The sequence below is a fragment of the Acipenser ruthenus genome, chromosome 7 (genome assembly GCF_902713425.1).
Source record: "Acipenser ruthenus chromosome 7, fAciRut3.2 maternal haplotype, whole genome shotgun sequence".
Taxonomy (NCBI): domain Eukaryota; kingdom Metazoa; phylum Chordata; class Actinopteri; order Acipenseriformes; family Acipenseridae; genus Acipenser; species Acipenser ruthenus.
In genome coordinates, this window is record NC_081195.1 from 56,100,679 (window position 1) to 56,121,758 (window position 21,080).

A 21,080-nucleotide genomic window follows, 5' to 3' on the forward strand; every position below is an offset into this window, starting at 1 on the left:
CTCTAGTGGTAGAAGGTCATCATTTTTTTAAGACGTGGAAGAGACTGGTTGTTGGGCTCAAGCTGAAGCAGAGCAGCCGTTTTTTTTTTTATTTTTTTTTTATTTTTATTTTTTTTACAGAAATTCATACAATACAATACATTTTTTAATGCGAATCGAATTACTGTACTGTCATGACTTAGATTGTAATTACTGTATCTTACTTACTTTTATTGACAGAGCAATAAAAAGCCACTAAAGCGTTCCGTGACTTGGTACTGATAAAAAGAACGCAAAGTATGTGTAAACAGTATATACGAGCCCGCAACTTAGTTCCAGCCTTCAATACAAGGGCGTGCCAAGCATTATATGTTACTATCTTTTGAGGCCCAATTTGTTATAATCATCACATCTAAAATCACACTGTATTATATAGTACAACATGAATAGCATGAACAGAAATACATTACAATACATTATAGGCAAGTTATACTATATACTGTATAAACAAGTTGAGCCTTTCTGGCCCATTAATGCTATTCAGTAGGTGCTAGACATTACCAATGCTAGTATGCATACCAATTGATATGACAATGCGCTACATTCAATACGCCACCTGGATTTCCTTGTCAGACCACACTTACTGCTTCAAATTGTGACGATGGTACTGTACACTGATAATAATTTGGGAAACCTTCAGATATTGTTTTTTAAATGTGATTAAATCCCAAATCCCAAAGTGCAGGTCGGTTACAGTTAATTGAAATAATTCATTGTGATAAACTACATAGTGCAGCTTCAAAAGAAACACGTGTTGGCCATGTATTTTCATTTTTAAATCATGATATCAGGTCCTGCTTTAGGTTAAAGGAAGCTTTCTGTTTCTATGCTTTATTCTTGGCTTATCTGTTTGCACTTCCTGGGTCATTTCACCTCAGCAGTGTCTTCTGGGTCAAAGCAGGTTACCGGCTGAAATCATGGAAGTCAATAGGGGAAGCAGCGGGCTGGTTATTGACAAGGGAAAAAAAAGGGTGACTAAAAGCATAGCTTGTAAAAAGAGATTTATTTAACCTAGAAATTACTTTCTTTTAAAGCTGCATATATTGGGACCTGTATAATGAATGGGTGTGCATGGCTACAATTACTTAGAGAGAAAAAATGTCCAGTTAGTCACGCTTACTATTTTACCTCTAGTGGTCATTTACTGAAAATATCACTTGCCTGGCATTTCACAGATTATTTACAGAAGGACCACTAGTCTTTGTACCCTGTTTTATAGATGTGCCTTTGCCTTAGTTTTGTCCTGAGTATCAACCACTAGTTAATGTCTTTGTAAAAATGAGGAATATCATTGTACTGCAAAGGATTATCAGCATGCATTGGTTTATACCAATTATTAAAATACCTGGTAATGTTCCTAACAAAAGCAGTGGGACAATCAATAATGTTTTTAGTGCTGAGAAATTGATACCCTTGGTGACTATTGTTGTGAAAAATGGTTTGCATTTTTCTCCTGCATTTTATTTTTTTACTTAATAACAGCAATGACAAACCGGTTCTCATAATGGCTTCATCATTCTCCAGTGAGTTAATGCTTAGCTGAGCCTCTCAGTTTAACCTCTCTGTCAGCTGGCAGTCATCCTGTCCTGGAAATGCGTTCTAAGCCCTTTCTGCTTGGGAGAATCTTAATTCCATGCAAACAGACAACTGTCAGTGGATCGTGTTCAACAGTGTAATACATTCAAATGTACAAAGGTAGGCATGACCAGCACAATACAGAGAAGGAATATAAGGGACACATTGGGAATATGTACTAGAAACTAAACAACAGACTGAGCATCAATTGAGGACTCCAAAGAAGTAAGAATTGAAGATGTTTTATATAAGTAGCAGACTTCTATAAGTTCTATTGTAAATTCAAACCTCTGATAGCATGTTCTTTCTTTTTTTCTTTCTTTCTTTCTTTCTTTCTTTCTTTTTCTTTCTGTCTGCTTATTTGAAACTAGGTCAGACACAAAAAGTAATTGTGTCTAGCCTGAGCTATGTGCTTGTAAACATTTCATACAAAGAAGACCTTACCAGTACAGTATCTTGTTGAGTATGGTGATCTTGTTAACTAAATGATATACTGTACATATGCATTATTATTATACTTATAATTCTTTAAAATATTCACTACAATAAAAGCATATTGGTTGGCAGTTGTACTGCATATTACAAGGATTTAAAAGTATGGTTTGATTGATTGAATCTTCTTAGGAAAATTATACAGTATACAGTATACAGTGTACATTAATCTCTTTGTTTGAAGGCACAACTTACTGTACAATAAATGTGTTACCAAAAGCAAAAGACCCCAATCCCTGCTGCTCGCTAGTTGTAATTACAATTTCATGTTTCTGCATATGACGATGAAATGTGGAACATGTATGTTTGCTCTCAACGGGGGAGTATACTGTGAACGATTCTTTTGTATCTGACTGAGTTTATTAACACAAAGCTGTGTCACTCTGTCTGCTACAAATGCAGCATGGCTGTTTAGGTGTAGCAGGCCCCTGGGTCTGGACAGTAGTGTTCAATACCTGGACACTTTCTACACAATACATCATGATACAGATGTACCCAGTGGCTTATACATGCTGGTATAGGGTGCACTACTATTAAGAAGCATGTCTGAGAGTCTTGTGACTTTAAAGCTATAACTATCTGCAGAGTAATTATGTAGGACAAAAAATGTCAAGTCCTTTCATCTGAAACACAATCAGTTATTAGATGGCATTCACGCCACCCAGCACACACATAAAATAAAAGCCTTTTTGCTTCCCTTTAATTGGGTCAGTAACAATTTGTTGAACTTGTTATTAATGTATGTCAGCGTGCACAATACAACCCAGTAACAACACCAAGAGAGACTGGAACCACAGTCTGTCATAATCCCCTAATCCTCCTGAATAACACAATGGGGGCCCTAGATCCCACTTCTTATTAAACTCTAATTATGTCACTAATCCTCAGAGCTAAAATAACTAAGTGGAAATGGTTACCTTATTAGACCAAGGAGGATTTTACATTTGTGAATGTATATTCCAGTCATGAACAATACATTCAGTATTTTGGCAATAATCTGAATAGCATTTTCTGTACTGGAAAAACACACACACTTGGTTAGTGTGTGTCAAGATCTGTTTCCATCACAATTGCACAGGTAATGGGATTCATTTTCTCTGACAAACAGCTTTCCATAGCTATCCAGTTTTATACCCCTGTTCTTTAATTTACTTTTATCTAGCATTCAGACATGAGCCACATTCATGTAGTAATCCCCTTGTTCCTAATCCTGACAGTATAGTACATGAACACAGACAGGGAAGGTATTTGCAGTATCCATAGGCAGTATCTAAGATTTTAACAATTCCTTCAATTAAACATTCCTTGTGTGAAAGCTGCATGCAGTAAATACTTATTTTTACTAACTGGTAATAATAATGACTAAAGATAACATTCAAACAATGTTATGCCTTAAATTACTTGAAATAATGCAGGCGATGTGCACAACGCCAAACCCAACTGTCATAATGAAACCTACCAAAAACTGACTTAGTTTAGATTCTACCAAAAACCCTTTTGGTGATCTTCAAATTCTCTCAAGGACAGTTTCCAGCTGAAAGAAAAAATATATTTAAAAACCATCAAGGATTTAACAAAATGCCATTTCAATATATATCCTGGACCTACTGTATAATAATTTAAACAAGGTGATTATAGTCCTCGGCCTATAGTGGCTGAAAGCAGTGTGAGAGGAGTGGGAAGACCGCTCTAGTGGACAGGACGTCATAAACTTATTTACATATGCAGTGACCTAACACCATGTATGACATTGAAAAGAGAGAGCATGCTCAGAAGAAAATGAAAACAGAATACTTATCTCAAGGGGTTCATCATGTTTATAAAACCCAAGTATTGTGTTCAGCACCCTTTGATCTTAAAGCCTGTATAAAATATTTTTTCCAGAGTGTTTACTATTTACACTGATGTCTGGAGCAAGTACATGGCTTCCTTAAAGTGTTACAGAAGTGTTTATAAGAAACAGCTTACCTTGTTGTAGCCCATGTTGTCCATATTGCAGCAATTTTTTTCCATATACCTGATTGTTTTGAGATTTTTTATTCACATTTCACATTTTTTATGCACATGCCTGGGCAGCAGTGTGGAGTAGTGGTTAGGGCTCTAGAATCTTGATCGGAGGGTCTTGGGTTCAATCCCCGATGGGAGACGCTGCTGTACCCTTAAGCAAGGTACTTTACCTAGATTGCTCCAGTAAAAACCCAACTGTATAAATGGGTAATGGTATGTAAAAAAAATAAAAATAAAATAATGTGATATCTGTATAATGTGATATCTTGTAACAATTGTAAGTCGTCCTGGATAAGGGTGTCTGCTAAGAAATAAATAATAATATCAAAGGAAAAATTGAGATTAAGTTTTGCCAGGAGAAAGAGATTTTTTCTACTAAACACTGCAGTGTATCCTGTTCATGCTCCCTTCTCCAACAAATGCTGGGGCAGTGGTTGAAATGAGTATTGTCCAAAGTTTCAGGGATATTGTTGGAAGAGTAAACCAGCATTGCTACAGGGTGATAGGGTGATGGGGTGGCGCTGGATCTGTATACATTGTGATCTTCAGAAGACTTTGGCGCTATTTACCAACCCATTATTCGGAAAATACATTTAAAAAATGTAAATAAAAAAAGTAAACTACTAATGTACTTTTACCAGGAGTTCCCCTTTTTTCCAAACATGATTATTCATATGTAACTAAAACCCCTTTCACACTGGCACTCCTGCTACAGATCACAATCCAGCGTAGTGTGAAACCACGTACCTGGGTCGTACCCTGGTTAACCCGAGTCCCAGTGACCCACCTCAGGATGAGGGCCTATATGCTTTGACCCGGGTTGAGCGAAACAAAATGCTTGATGGCTGTTCGTGAGCCGACACAATAACAAACAACCACACCTGCGCGAAGGTTTCATTTCTGTAAGGAACTTTTCTGTTTATTCTGTTCAGCCATATTTTTGTTGCTTGAGACACACCATGAGCCAGATTGCAGCAGGCATTGATACTCACATTGTTTACTTGCGTCTGTCACCCAGGTCAACCCTGCTTTATCAAAAGCAGTGTGAAATCGTGTATCTGACCTGCATGACACTGGGTCCTGCCTGGGTAGGTTCTGGCCTGGGTAGATCATGCCAGTGTGAAAGGGGCTTCAGCTTGAAAATGAAAATGCTCCCTGATAACCCAAAATAACAAAGCACATGTGTTACCAAGGCTGGTAGCTCCAGTGTAAAGAAACCTTCCTAAATAGGATTCAAGAGAATTATAGGGGATGAATGTCCAAAAAAAGATAATCTGTAACTTAAGTTGGAGCAAGTGTTGGCAGAGAAATGCCTAATGTTGGATACAAATGCTTAATGCTTTAAAGGTGAATATATGTTTAATAAAACCTTAAGATAATTTATTTCATTTTTATTTCAGGACAGTGAGTTCTGAGACTTGCCTTAGTACAAGGTTAAAGAAGAATGCCAGGGTTAAATACATGCAGCATGCTGAAACTTTGGAGGACACTTATCTGTCAGCTGGCAGTAAGCCTGTCCTACCATATTGTAAAAGGTAGATTTTTTTCCTAGCCTAAATATATGTAAAAATCTACTAATTCAAGCATGTAGCTGAGGATGTGCTTGGCCTCATTATCAATAAATCTGTAACAGTTTGTAACAGGTGTATTTCTAAGGTGCCGTGATGTATATTGTTTACCCATGTTCATACACAAACAGACTGATTCAGTAAGTGACCCTACTGAGTTGCAAACCATGGTAGCACTTGGTAGTTCCTTGGAGGTTACCCTTCCATGTTGCATGTAATGCCTGGTACATACTGTACAGACATTAATAGAGACCTCTAATCAAAACATTTGTTAAATCATGTTCCTGGTTTCTTTAGCATTTCTACTGTACAGACCACATTCTTAAAAACAATCTACACCAAAATCAAAATATTTTTGACAGCTGAGCCCATCTTTGATGCAGGCATTTTCAGTTTGTAAAGGCTAGACAAGGTTGGAAATTACTTGTGAGACACATATTGATAACCCCTACTAGGTATGGCATGTTGCAAAACATTTACTGCTAGACAAATCAATCTTGTAGGCTAAATCAAATTCTTCAGTAGTACCATTCTCATTGGCAACAGAGGAGGTAGAAGACGAACATGAATTCTACTCTAACTCATACAGGATTAATATACATTGGGTTCATAGTAGCACCTGTTTAATTACACCACAGTAAGATTGACTACAATTGATGAGATACGAAAATCAATAGACAAAAAGAATAATTATCTATTTTTTTCGTCAGCTAATCTATGTCATGGAGGCAGTGACATCACAGCTGCTGTCCGAGAGAACAGCCCAAATAGAGAATTCATTGCAAATCTCAGCATAATAGGGAACCCTGGGGTGAACAGCATTCGCCTGTGCCTAACTGGAGATAACGCTGACTGGTTTTTCCTAGAAGGTAAAACCATCAGGTTAAACTCTTCTTCCACAAGAGTACTGGATCGGGAGGTAAACAAACTTACACTGCTTCATCATGGTAATGTATACAGCATATGGCCTGTAAAAAAAAAAATAAAGATGTATATTTATATTACTCACTGTGTGCCCTGTAGTTATAACTGTAAATATTTTCCTTTTTTAAAATAATAATAGAAAGATAAATGGATAAGTTCACTTTCAGTTCTTATTAGGAATAAAGGCTAATTTGTAATGACTTCATGTGTTGTAGTTCAAACTCACTTCAGTGGTCTATCTGCAGTCAAACCATGTGACATTCTTTGTTTGTTTGTTTGTTTCTCATTAAAGGAGCAGGGTTCCATTTTGGTGGCATCCTTGACCTGTTATGAAAATGATTCAATTCAGGTATTCAAGTTTTCATTTACAAAATTGTATTTGACAGAAATAAACAACTGTGAAGCAGATTGAACTTTATGAATTATATGTAAAATGTCCGTTAGCTAAATTAATCACAACTTTGTTTTGTTTTGTTTTAGACTACATATCGAATCATGGTTGAGATTCTTAATGAAAATGACAATAGACCCGAATTCCTTCCACACTCCATTCAGCCTCTGAACATAAGTGAGGTAAGATATCTTTTTATCCTTTTGTCTGTTTTTGTTGTCTTTTTTCTTGCTTCACTTTTCTTACTCCTTGGGAGACAATACTGTCTGCTTTTGGTTTTATGGTAGTTAATCATTTAAAACATTGTATCCTTTTATTATGTGGACAATGTTAAATCTCACTTTTTAGATTTTTCTTTGACATGCTATTATTGTAATAAGAGGTACCATACATATTTTGCAGGGGTTTAAATCTTTAGTTCTATGCTGACTCTTTAAGCCACCATTCCAACTCAAGATCATATTTTCTACATTTGCAAGAAACTGAATATCTTATGGGAAGATGCCCATGCTTAAAGAGTCAGTAGTGGGGTTCCAAAAAATATAGCGTTACACGTCCCCACGTGTTGCTACAACTGTCTAAATAATGAACCTGCAATTTTTCTTTTCATTGTTAACATCCAGACACCTTTTTACACTTGTAATTTAAAGACTTTTCAAAATGGCCGCTATAGTGCAGTGGGGGTTGAGATATGCCCTCCGTCTAAGTCACTGCAAGAAGAACGATTAAAAATCCCCAAAAGATAACAAATGCTCTGGCTTTTCTGTTCCGTACCACATCATGGATCGTTATAGCTGTGTTACCTGTTTGACAATGTGGGCAATAATCCTTACACTATCAATGCACTAGAGCGGCCGTTTTGAAAAGAGCTTTGAAACAGACTTTAAAGTTATAAGTGTAAATGTTGTCAAGATGTTAACAATGAAAAGAAACAAATACAGGTACGTTGTTGAAACAGTTGTAGCAACATGTGAGGACGTGTAACACTATATTTTTTCGGAGCCCCGCTACTTACTCTTTACCTTTTGCTAAGCTGTCCGTGGGCCAAGACAAGATTCAAGTGCCATTTCTACGGGCAGCATAATTCAGCTTCTGAAATAAAATGTTGTTTTTACATGTTTACTTGCAATAACTGAGATTCAAATGGATTGGTTGATTGCGGTATTCAATTTTTTTTTTTTACGTTTTGAATTGAATCTCAGGCTAAATGAAATAGAATAGTATAATTTGTTTTTTGTCTGTCCAGTTCACAGAGTGACCAGTTTAAAAAAAAAAAAACGTTTGTTCCCACAGCTGACTTCAGTGAACACTGTTATATTTACAGTGCGAGCTCGAGATGCAGATGATGATACTATTGTATATATTATTGATACCACTTTGGTAAGTAAAACTCTTAATTGTGTATCTACGTAATATATCATCGTATTACCCTTAACTATATAGTTATTGTACACATTTTATAAAAAAGATGTGTGAAAAAACAAACAAACAACAAACTTCCCAACAATGAAAAGAACAAAGCAAGGACAAGGCAGTGAAAATGTATTGTCTGTCTGAGCATTTATGGGCCATATTTCTAAACTGTTTTAAGGATTATATATATATATATATATATATATATATATATATATATATATATATATATATACAGGTAGCGGACAAAAAAATGGAAACGCCAATGTAAAGTCACTTAATAGGGTTTTGGGCCACTATGGTATCCCGCTCTGTGGAGTTCTCGGCGGACAGTTTTTGATGAAACTGGCTGCTCTTGCCCCAGATTGAAATTTGTAGTCAATTGATCTGCAGTTGCTCGTCTGTTTTGTCTTGCACTTCGAATTAATGCACGGATATCACAATCCTGGAGTATGCGCTTACGCCCACTGTTGCCCTTTGCTGATGATGTCTTTCCCTCGGAGTTCCATGCCGACATCACCTTAGACACCGTTGCTCGTGAAACATCAGCAAGTTGAGCTGTCTTGGTCACTGAAGCTCCTGCCAAACGCGCCCCAACAATCACCCCTCTTTCAAAGTCACTGAGGTCTCCTCTTGCAGCCATGCTAGCCATAATTATAGGCAACCAGGCCTGTCCAGCATTTTTATACATGACCATAAGCATGCTGGGATGTTATTTGCTTAATTAACGCATGAGCCACACCTGTGTGGAGGCCCTTGCTTTCAATATACTTGGTGTCTCTCATTTACCCTGGTGTTTCCATTTTTTTTTGTCCACTACCTATATATATATATAAAGTCTATTTTGCAGTTCATGAAATATTTCAAATTTTTTAAAGTTATTTGGTGGTATATTCTCAGATTTAAATTACACATCACACTGTGTTTATTTTCTTGTCCCTCTTTACAGCCTGATGCCAGCTACTTCAGGATAGACTTGCCAAACAGCGGGAGAATTGTCTTGGCCAAACCACTGGATTATGAAACAAAATCACAACTGGAATTAATCATTTTTGCTATGGTATGATGTGATAATATCATAAACTTTTAGAAAATATATGCTGAAATGATGCTCTGTACAAAAGAATTTCCAATGATAATACTATCACAGGCAACGTAAGTCCATCTCAGGGATCGCGTGGATATTGATATTGTTTTTGTATAACTTCACCAGATACCCTGGATAGGCTTACAGTATTATAATACATGAACTGTCAAACATTATTCTATATGTACAGTATGTTTTGAATTTATAAGTATAAATGTCTGCCTGCTTGGTTCCTCATATCATCCTATATAAATTGTGATCTACTTGTATTTAGGATGAAAAAAAAAAACTTTATACTTTGTCTGATATGTAATTCACCTTCGACGGTTTGACACAGGAAATGAATACAGACCAAAAGTATAATACTTCAGTGACAATAAAAATCACTGTTCTGGATGGAGATGATCAGTATCCACAGTTTCTTCCATGCACCCTCTGGTCACAAGACCAGACCAGATCAGTCTGCACAAACCCAGTCTACACAGTGAATGTTACAGAAAAACAACAGGTAACCACCATGTGTTTCTTTATCTCTGTGATCTCATATGCTTTGTCTAACTGACAGCAGACCCTGGTAGGTTTAAGTGATCATTTGTTTGTGTAGTGTATGAAGATGTAAACAGTCTGAATTCTAATAAAACATATTTACATTATTTTGCTTTTTTTTCTTGGCTACCTAATAAATACATCGAGATATTTTCCTCTGTACTCTCTTGAAGACATTTTGTTTTTCAACTTAAACTTGTTCCAATTCAAACACTACAGAAATCAAAAGCTGTAGTGTATCATGACAGTCTACAGCAACAGAGGAATCTGATTAGTTGTAAAGCTTGTATAATACTCCAGAAACACCTTTAAACATGCAGTTCAAATTGCAAGAAAAGTCCTTAAATGTTTTCCCTAGATATTTCAGTACGTGATGAATAAATTAAATATTCATGTTTATTTTTTTTTTTCATTCGTTATAGATGATTAACCTGGTGCTGGCATTTTTTGTTTAAATCTTGTAAATCTTATTTAGGTATCTACAAAATAATCTAGTATTATTAAATCTTTTAAGATGTGATTTAAAGCAAGAGCTTTTACCTTGTTTTTCTACCACTAACATTGAAAGACATATGAAGGCTGTATCTTAATAATGCATATTTCTTTACAGGGTGACTCTTTACATTTTTCCCCTGGTCCAGTTTATGCAGAGGATGGTGATAAAGGTTTAAGGACCCCAGTAAAATACACTATTCTCTCAGGTTGGGCTCAAATAATGAAGTATATAAATATGTATTTAAATAGGGTGGTTTTCCTTATAAATGTAATATACAAGCAGATTTTTTTAAGGCTTAACAGCATATTGTCAAGAAAGCTAAGAATGAGCTTGAATATATACCCTTGCTAAGAGGTGCAAAAAGTACTATCATAGAAATAAAAACATGGTTTGGTGAAGTAAAGCAGACTTACTAAATAGGACTTCAAAATGAAGATGATGACAGACGGTATGTGCATGGAAACAAGGTATCTTAGCAACTGATCAAAAATACATGTATGATTTCCTTTTCTATTTAGGCGCAGATAATGGCAGATTCAGAATAAACAATGTTACCGGGGAAGTTATTATGACAAGGCCTGTGGAAAATAGACTACTGACACCAACCCTTAAGCTTCGAATTATGGTAAGAAACACATTTCCTTACTTATGAGGGCGCTTGAAAAAAAAAAAAAAATCCCTCGAATAAGGCTCAAATTTACACAGTTAATAATACAGAGAAACTTGCTATATGTCGCATCTTTGACTTGGGGTTTAGTGATGTAAATGGAGTAACATACTTTTAAGTTTTAGGGTAATGATTGTGATTAACTATAGTTTTCCTTCACCACAGGCATTCCAGGTAGACGATCCGAAAAAATACACAGTGGCTACAGCTCTGATAAGAGTGTTAGCTGTGAATCGCTTTCCACCACAGTTTAACCAAACTACATACAAAGGGTTTATCATGGAAAACCCAGGCCCTGCAGCCCTTGTAACTACATATAGAAATGCAGTTCTACTGGTACAGGCCCTTGATCAGGATTTCAGAGAGGTCAGTGAATTAACTTTCTGATGGTGTATTATAAGGTAATATAATTACTGTATAGAAACCAACAGTAAGTACAGTATTATATGCAGTATTGTAAACCTATTATTATCTTCTTGTTCCTATTTGATAGTTGACCATGGCAGCAATTTGGTCAGGAGCTGAAAGCGATGCCCAAAAATCTTTTGAGAATTACATTAAAGTTCATGCATACTGGACTAGATTGTTGTCCTCTCAAGAGCTTAATCCTAAAGAATGTCTTGAGCGAGTTTCATCACAATTTACTAAGCGCCTCGTTAGTCATATGTTAAATATGCTGTACGGAAGCACTTACTATAATAGTAAATAAATAAAGAGATTTGTTATCATCTTAAAATATTACTATCTCAATAAATATCAATATTCTTTTTTTCTTTTAAAATAGGATAGGATGGGTTAAAAATCTAATTTTTTTTATTTTTTATTTTAGGGGCTGAATCCTAAAATCCAGTATTCTCTGACACCAAAGTCCAACAACACTAGGGTCTACCAGATCACACAGGAAGGACTGCTAATCGCCAAAGCAAATCAGCTCCGGCCGCACGAGAAACATTTCTTGGAGGTCAGGTTTAGTTTTGTGTCATTATAGTTGGACATATAACAAAAGACCAACGAAAGGATTTCTGGAACAGAGGCTGTCGCTGTTTGTTACAGTAAATTAGTTTCTTTGGAAATTGTATTACTGACAATTCACAGTAACCATGCATTTTTGTTGGCTCCTTATCTTTGCAAAATGTTTTTGGTGTGAACACAAAAAGTGTCAGTTATGTTGCAGTATCCAGCTATTTATCTAACTATTCTTTAGGACAGTATTAATAACTAAATATTAAATAAATGCACAGTTAGCATGGTTTTCCTTTGCAGGTAATCGCAGTGGATCAGGAATCAGGGGAAACTGCAAAGGCCTCAGTTGATATTGAAGTTCTACCTAATGGTCAAGAAGGTACAACATAATAAATCATAAACCTAATATTTTATTATATATAGGAATTCAGTCTTCTAGTTTATTTGTTCTGTTATTCTTGGTAAGTTGAAGTCCTTTGTGTTGGCACATAATGTATCAGTACTAGGAAAGTCTGGAGGAGAATGTGTGATACACTGTTTACTTTTGTATTGTGACTTCACAGCAGACTATGTATTTTATCTCTTGTGCATGGCTTAGTGAGACTGATGTGTGTGCACTGAACTTGAGTGTCACTAATAACACCGTGTAACAAATTTTTTTTTTTTTTTGGTTCCTGGGTAGTAAGTGTTATTTCCTAATTGCTTATGCCTCAAAAGTATAGAAAATGACTATTATTCCCCACAAACTTTGCTTTTGTGACCGGACAGTGATAATTTGAAATTTACCTATTTCCAATGAGAAAACGGGCGAATTTGTGTCTTTTCGTTCACATAAAGTCAGAATAAAACAACATATGAATCCAAATTAACATGTATTTATACTAAAGTAATACAAAAATGACTACAAAAGATTTAGAAGTGAGTATTTTTTCGAGATTTACGATTATACTGTAAATCACTTTCACGAATCAGCCCCCAAATGTAGTCTCCCATCATGTTCTCGTTATACTGTCCTTGGTAGCGGCGTTCAAAGTCCAGTATATCCTGGTGGAAGTGCTCACCTTGCTTCTCCCTGAGTACGCTCCCATGTTCTCTTTGAATTTATCAAGATGAGCATCAAGGATATGGACTTTGAGGGACATCCTACAGCCCATTGTACCATAGTTCTTCACCAGAGTCTCAACCAGCTCCACATAGTTTTCGGCCTTGTGATTGCCCAGGAAGCCCCGAACCACTGCGACAAAGCTGTTCCAAGCCGCTTTCTCCTTACTAGTGAGCTTCTTGGGGAATTCATTGCACTCCAGGATCTGTGGTCCGACGAAGACACCGGCTTTGACCTTTGCCTCAGACAGCTTAGGGAAGAAGTCTTGAAGGTACTTGAAGGCTGCCGACTCCTTATCTAGAGCTCTGACAAATTGTTTCATAAGGCCCAATTTGATGTGCAGTGGTGGCATCAGCACCTTCCTGGGGTCCCAGCCGTACTCATCATACTTCAAGGCGTCCAGCAAGGTCTTGATGCTGTTGTAATCCTCTTTGAGGTGCACCGAGTGAGCCAGGGGAAGAGACGGGTACTTGTTACCATTATGGAGCAGCACGGCTTTGAGGCTCCTGGATGAGCTGTCAATGAAGGACAGTATAACGAGAACATGATGGGAGACTACATTTGGGGGCTGATTCGTGAAAGTGATTTACAGTATAATCGTAAATCTCGAAAAACTACTCACTTCTAAATCTTTTGTAGTCATTTTTGTATTACTTTAGTATAAATACATGTTAATTTGGATTTATATGTTGTTTTATTCTGACTTTATGTGAACGAAAAGACACAAATTCGCCCGTTTTCTCATTGGAAATAGGTAAATTTCAAAATATCACTGTCCTGGTCACAAAAGCAAAGTTTGTGGGGAATAATAGCCATTTTCTATACTTTTGAGGCATAAGCAATTAGGAAATAACAGGAACAAAAATTGTGTTACATAGTGTAATTAGTTTTTATGTAAGTAATTATAGTTAAGTCTTAACTCACTGTCAGGAAGGGCAATCTGCCTGAGGCTGGATTATCTTAATGATCTTCTTTAACACCAGTCATGTGCACATGATGGGGGATGGTGAGATATTTAGACAAAAGTATACCACGTTGGTTATTTGTTTATTTGTTTGTCGGTCAAAAGCATTTGTACCTTTTTTTGACTTGCGTTCCTGTTATAAACCATAAAGTCTCAGCGTCCATAACTAGTACAGTGGTTTGAGCACTGTGGCAAAATGGTTTGCAGTGTGCAGATGTAGATGTGATGCAGTGCTTAAACAGATGACAGACAACAAAGTTCACAGTCCCTTATTTTTATAATCCAGGTTGTTTGGCGACCATAAATAATAGCGCCCTCATGGGTTGGGAGGGAGATTTATAACCAGATTTATAAGATTCATTCTTTCTCTGTCACAAGCACTTATTAACTTATCTGTTGATTCTGTTATTGGTTCAGGATTCAAAACTGGAAAAGTGCTTATGACAAGATAAACTAGTGCCTCAAACTTTATTTGCCGGTGAAGAAAAGACACAAAGAAAAGTTTGTCTAAATTTAAAACAAAGTTTCTGATTGTTTGGGCAAAATCTTTTAAATGGTTGGTAATATTGGCAGGCAGGGCATGTTTAATAATTAGTACAAAATAACCACTTTTACTTGTAGCGGGGGGTGAAATATTAAGATTACTAGTACTGTAGAAAAACAAAAATTAATTCTACAAGGTAGTCTGTATGCTTTAATGCACCCTCTTGTGGTTCACTGTGTTGGAGGAGCCTGCTTTTTCAGCTAACATGGACATTTTCGCAAAAGCAAAGGGCATCCATTCTACAGCTATGGCCAAAATGTTTGCATATATATATCTATGAACATAATTAGATCTTTTATTTAACATCATGTAATCAAAGAAACTACAAAATAATATTGCAAAAGTGTACTGGAAGCCATAATAGTAGTACAGCATGTCACATTAGAAATGTCACATTTTTCAGTTTTTGTCAGTTTTTCATTGAGTTTACGGAAAACGACAAAGCAGTATGTAATTCAATATGTTAGTATAACATTATTCATCAGGTTTCATTCGACTTCATGAAGCATAGTTAGTTAATTCTATAGGGTGATGCAAAACCTTTGGCCATAGCTGTAGATATTAGTATCCAGAAGAAATATTTTTTGAAAACCAAAACAGAAAAGAAAAACCAATAAGAAACTGATTAACAATTAATATACAAATTGAATCCCCCATAGAGGGTCATGTTAGCTGCAATGTTTCAATTAATGTACAAATCAAATCCCCAATCGAGGGTCATGTTAGCTGCCATGTTTCAATTAATGTACAAATTGAATCCCCCATAGAGGGTCATGTCAGCTGCTATGTTTCAATTAGTCCGCATTACCAATTGAATATGTCAATTGAAAATTGGGCATCACAGTAAAGAATAATATCAACAGTTATTACAATAACATAGAAAAGACTCTTGGGCTGTATAGTATAATAAATATAGATTATCTTTAGTAATGTTTTATTTAAAAAAAAAACAAAAAAAAAAAAAAAAACACTCACATCTTATTTGCAGCTCCAGCAAGTCCATTTGGAGGAGACAAACTTTACAGTCTGATGGACATGGGTGTTCTGGGGGGCAGCATGGGAACAGCCCTGCTTCTCCTCATTTTAGCTCTGTTTGTGGTTTTCTGCTCTCTGAAGAAACGTCGAAAGCATCAGGACACGACTGACAGGGCTTCTGTGGCTATGGATAAACATCCAAATGTGGTAAGAAATGAGATGTAATTTCTCATTAACTAACTTGTGCTTCTACTTCTGTGTGTGTGTGTGTACTGCACTGTATGTCTCTGTAACAGCTATCTATTTGTATTCTAATATTCAAATAGATGTGATAACTTTTAGATTTCAATAAAAATACAATACATATTTTTTTACAAAATAAAATATTTTTTAAAAATTGCTAAGCATTAGGGGGTGTGATCAGAAATTAGGGGCAGAGGGTCACATCCATTTTGATAATCTTTAGCAGGGGTCAGCTAAATTCTGAAGGGGGGGGCAGTGTACGTTTCTATTTAAATGTCAAGTTTGAAAGTATTTTATAAAACAATATTAAGACTTATGCATCTTCTATTGTTGGATAAATATGTTGCATTCAATAGACAAAACCTGTCTAGTCACAGGAATATGTTTTAGACATTATTTGCTTCGTATTACCTTTCTCATCCATTTAATGTATATTGGCCTATCTGCAATAACTCTTATTGCTTCCATTATGCTTATGTTGTATTCTCTTGGGGTCTGTAGCCTGTGCATGCTGTATCAACCACATAAACACGTTGACTAATAGAAAATGAAATCCAAATTTATTAACAGAATGTGAAGAAATAAATGTTACGTTTTTTGTACAAAGAAACATCTTATTATTATTTCATGTAGCTTTCTGCAGTACATTTGCACAAGGGTTTTCATTACTTCTGTTTACTCCAATATTTGTTTTTGTTCTGGTCGAATACTCTAAACTGAGTGAGTTTATTATCCCTTTGTGTAGTTTAAGCCTCTACTTATAGAGAAAGCTCATGAGAAGCCATCTTGTGGCAAAATGTAATTTTGCTTTGAGGCCGATTTAAAAACATTCTACAGCACTGTGAAATCTGCCTAGATTTAATCAACAGCATATTTTAGGGCTAACCACAGATAAGGGGAGTAATCAAGGCTCATTCACCAATGCTGTAAAATATTTCAATAAAATCCAGCTGTGCGCAGGTATAAGTTGATCAAATTGACCCCTTAGTTATAACTGTTCGTTTCCTCCAGTTCTCCTTAAATTTCAGTGATTTTGTAATTGATGTATAAATACAGTACTTTGTATATGCCTTGGGTGTAATAATGTAACAAATGTAGATATGATGCTTACAACATTTTACGTAATTGTGACTTAAATCTTGCTGCTAAACATTATTAATAATAATAATAATAATAATAATAATAATAATAATAATAATAATAATAATAATAATAATAATAATAATAATAATGAAAATCTTACATTTTAAAAGGAGTTGACTAAGTTAACCCTAGCTAATACTTACAGCCCCAGCAGTGAAGCCAGGACCAGAGGACACAGTTGAAAATTGAATGTGAACAGATTTAACAAAATAGGTAGAAGGTACTTCTTTACACAAGAGTGGTGAAGGTATGGAATGAGTAGCCATATTAGTGCTGCATCATTGGGTTCTTTTGAGACCCAGCTTCACAAAGTTTTGAGATCAACCAACTACAGTACTAGGAACTGGATGAGAATTGTTAATCTTTTTTTTTTTACTGTTCTTAAGATCTTATGACAGATTAATAAGCTTTCACTGTATATAAGAGAGCCTACCAACATAAAAGAAAACAACTCTGGAGCTTCCAGATTGGATGATACACGTTCTTAAGATGTAAATCTCTATTTAACATTTGAAACTTTATACTCTTTAAATTGCACATGCATTTTCATTGACTTTAAAGTTACACGTTCAAACGATGAGCATGGATAATCTTACAGGGCTGAATACAGTATGTTATACATAGTATAAAATAAGACATGGGTCTGGAAACAGTTTCAACAATGTGCTACATTTCTAGCAACTTTCTATTTTTGTTAAAAAGAAACTTCAGTCTGGTGGCTAATGCATTGTAGGGTTTTAGCATGATAAAGGTAACCATAGTTTTGTGTGTGTGTGCGTGTGTGTGTGTGTGTGTTTCTGGTGTTTGTTCCGTATCTGTAATAATCTATCAACCTTTTTTTTTTCATTACTGCTTTTTTCTTTAAAAATGCTGCTAAACAAGAGCTTAAAGTGGTTCCAGTTGGTGAGTCTAGATGTTTATGGGTATTGGTGGATTTACACAGTGATGTGAAAAGTAGATTAAAAGAATATATCTGTAGCAAACGTGTGTTGGTCCTAAAAGACACCCCTCCTTTCACCCAAATAATATATTTTTTTTGCATTTAAAGGTTTCCATATTGTGTCCCTGGTTTATAGATGGGAATGCAGCAGATGCCACCTAATCTTGGGTTTACATAAAACTCAGAACTGGTATACCATAAATTAATTCAATAGTAAAATGTGTTTCTTTGCATAAACAGGTTAACCCTGGAAAATCCATGCCCCTTGTTGAGGAAATCTCCTATCAAAATGAAGGATACAACGTAGGCGAAGATGAGGTTGCCTCAAACATCAGTGACAAAAATGGAGGTCACACAAAGAATGTCGAGAAGGCAGATGTTATACCACATAATATAGAGAAAATGAAAAATAAAGAACACAACCTTACACAAATTCCAAATGATTTAGTGCAAGCAAACTTGGCACCTCAGCTAGCAGGAGAACATAAATCACCATCTATCATGTGCAATGGAAAAATGGTTGACAGATCTGGCTATAAATCTGTGTGGTTCAAAGATGAAGTACTACCTAAAGAAAGTAATTTCAAAACAGGGCAATATTCTGTTGTCCAGACACTTGAAGTTCATTTGGAACCTGAGCAAACAAATGAAAAAATGGATGCTCATCCTTTGGACAAACAGGATTATGTCACAGATCAATTAGAAGATCCAGCTGCTGATATGATTTGTGAAACAAAGAATGAAACACCAGACATTCATTTAGAAGAAGCAAATGTGGTACAACAGCTAAGCAGTCCTTTAAAAGGTTTGGCAGAAAATCAAGATAGTGTTGATGAACCATTAGAAAACCCATATAAAAATATGTATGCAGCCATTTGTGAAAAAGGAAATGAAGACACTACTGAAGAGCACAACTATGAAATAGCTACCAATGAGACCCAACATTTTGATGAACCACAGATGAGTAATAATGAAGAGCCAACTGAAGGTTTTTCTGTAGTTGAAACCCCTTTGCTACAAATGAATGAAATTGAAAGTATATCACCTACAGCTGTAAATGAGTTTCCTTTGATAGAGTTTGAGCCACAGAAGCAGGATTGTGAATCCCGAACACAGAGTGGACTTGTATTTTACGGTCAGGATTCTATGGAATTATCTGTGGAATAAAAACAGGCAAGATAAAATCATATGTTTTTAAAGCTACTCAAGCAGTACTGATTGCATATGGAAGTTTTATAAAACTACACAACATATATAAACATTTTGGTGTTACTGGAATGTGCAATTAACCACACAGTAAACCCTTGTATAATTAACATGTTCATGTACATTAGCCGTTTCATATAAATTGTCAACCACAGTATTAAATTGTGTCTTCACTAAATTATTTTTAAATAGACAATAACAGCCTTAATGTGTTTTATGTCAGAGCATATATTCTGTATTGACATTGACAAAAATGACCATAGTAGATCCTTTGTAGTGTCTATACCCTTGGTTGTGTCTGTCATATCAATTAGTCATACAAATCTGCTTGTAATTTTCTCTGACTGTCCCATATAGTGACGGAAACCACAGACTAACAATGGACATATCTGCGATGGGGATGTTGTATTAAGTTCTACAAATCTGAAGGCTTTCAGGATTACAGCTACTTGAAGTGCAGCTCCTTTCAGGATGTCAATACAGATATTGAAAACATCCCTAAGGCTTGTAGACACATTAATCAGAAGAATCACCAGAGGATGAAATACATGATTAAATAATGCAACCAAGAATGGCTTTACCATATGATCTCCTATTGATGTCATTGATCCCAAAATTATAATCTGAAAAACCAAAAATATATACATATATAAATATTTTAAAACTGGAGTTTATAAACAGGCGGTCTTTGCATGTTTTATTTCCACCTTTGATTTTATTTATAATGGCAACAGAAAACTTAGAGGACAGTTGCAAACCCCAATGAGGGGAACAGGCAGACAGTAAAACTTTGATTATACAAACTACTTGGGACTTAAGTCTTTCCTCTCTTTGTAAAATATGGCCTGCAATGCTTACCTGTTATGTTTTAAATATGATTATTTTTCAGAACTTTTCTGATATCTTTTATTATTTTCTTCAATCTTTCCTTCATTGCTGGACCAGCTTAGTTCTGTATCACTGTCCTTTAAAAAAAACAAACAAAAAAAAAACATACAGTTTGAATAAAACAGTAATCAACAAAAAAATATAGAAATGCAGATAGGAAAAAAAGGTGCAGGGCAGTAAAGCATCAAAATGAAAAGGAATTTGAAAAAAGATGGATAAGGAAACATCAACTAAAAAGGATTCTCCAGAACTCATATCTGGTCCTTTTACACACTTTCCAATAAATTTAACAGAATTGCATCACTTTGATTAAAATTGGGCCTTTTTTAACAGATGCCAAGTTTATACTACCAGTAAAACATATATGTAAGTTACTTGTATTTGCTGCCACAGCTGTAAATTCAAAATCAGCTAGGACTATTAGTATGATGAAAAAAAATGATAACCATGACATCAACAGTTAGTATGTAAAGAATAGTATAGAATAAGAAATGGCAATGAAATGTGTAATCACAATAAGCTAAACCTTACTTTGTTTTTTGAGAATTGTACTTCCCTCTGTAAAGGATTCTTCAGGCTTGCAGTAATGTCTCAAGGGCTAGTTTCATCATCACTATTCTGAGTATCACTGCCATTAATAGAATTAAAATGGAACCTCATGTAGTCTCTAAAACTTTGTGTTGTTAGATTCAATGTCTTAGGAGAAGCTATACACTATTTAATACGGTTTCTGTTGCAGCTAACCCCAGAAACGTTTTAAATCATTGTCCAGATTTACAAGCACATACAGATATTGCATTTGAAAGCCTTTCGAAATTGTAACCTAATAGAAGAATACACAAATAAATGTACTGGGTAGAAAGTACTTATTTTTTATTTTGACACTTATTTCAGTGAAAATATCAAT

General features: G+C 35.4%; 1 protein-coding gene across 3 annotated transcripts; it reads left to right on the forward strand.

Annotated features, from left to right (window-relative positions):
• The first annotated feature begins 1,608 nt into the window (after positions 1 to 1,608).
• Positions 1,609 to 19,868, forward strand: cdhr5-rs (cadherin-related family member 5, related sequence). 3 transcript variants are annotated; one of them, XM_059027329.1, is made up of 16 exons: positions 1,609 to 1,734; positions 5,514 to 5,648; positions 6,392 to 6,600; positions 6,898 to 6,954; positions 7,086 to 7,178; positions 8,290 to 8,376; positions 9,359 to 9,469; positions 9,834 to 10,004; positions 10,653 to 10,743; positions 11,057 to 11,163; positions 11,371 to 11,571; positions 12,035 to 12,166; positions 12,469 to 12,547; positions 15,767 to 15,960; positions 18,022 to 18,042; positions 18,320 to 19,868. In XM_059027329.1, exons 2-16 carry the CDS (start codon positions 5,558 to 5,560, stop codon positions 19,244 to 19,246), a joined length of 2,571 nt encoding a protein of 856 aa, XP_058883312.1. In that variant the 5' UTR covers positions 1,609 to 1,734; positions 5,514 to 5,557; the 3' UTR covers positions 19,247 to 19,868. The 3 variants fall into 3 exon arrangements, with proteins under 3 accessions (XP_058883312.1, XP_058883311.1, XP_058883313.1); XM_059027328.1 differs by having other exon boundaries at positions 1,661 to 1,839; XM_059027330.1 differs by lacking the exon at positions 18,022 to 18,042 and having other exon boundaries at positions 1,662 to 1,839.
• The last annotated feature ends 1,212 nt before the right edge of the window (positions 19,869 to 21,080 follow it).

Excerpts from the sequence above, each read along its gene's own strand:
- cdhr5-rs (XM_059027329.1), top strand. The coding sequence starts at position 5,558 with ATGCCAGGGTTAAATACATGCAGCATGCTGAAACTTTGGAGGACACTT. Across the intron at positions 6,601-6,897 it reads CAAGAGTACTGGATCGGGAG|GAGCAGGGTTCCATTTTGGT; the intron begins GTAAACAAACTT and ends TTCTCATTAAAG. Across the intron at positions 7,179-8,289 it reads AGCCTCTGAACATAAGTGAG|CTGACTTCAGTGAACACTGT; the intron begins GTAAGATATCTT and ends TTGTTCCCACAG.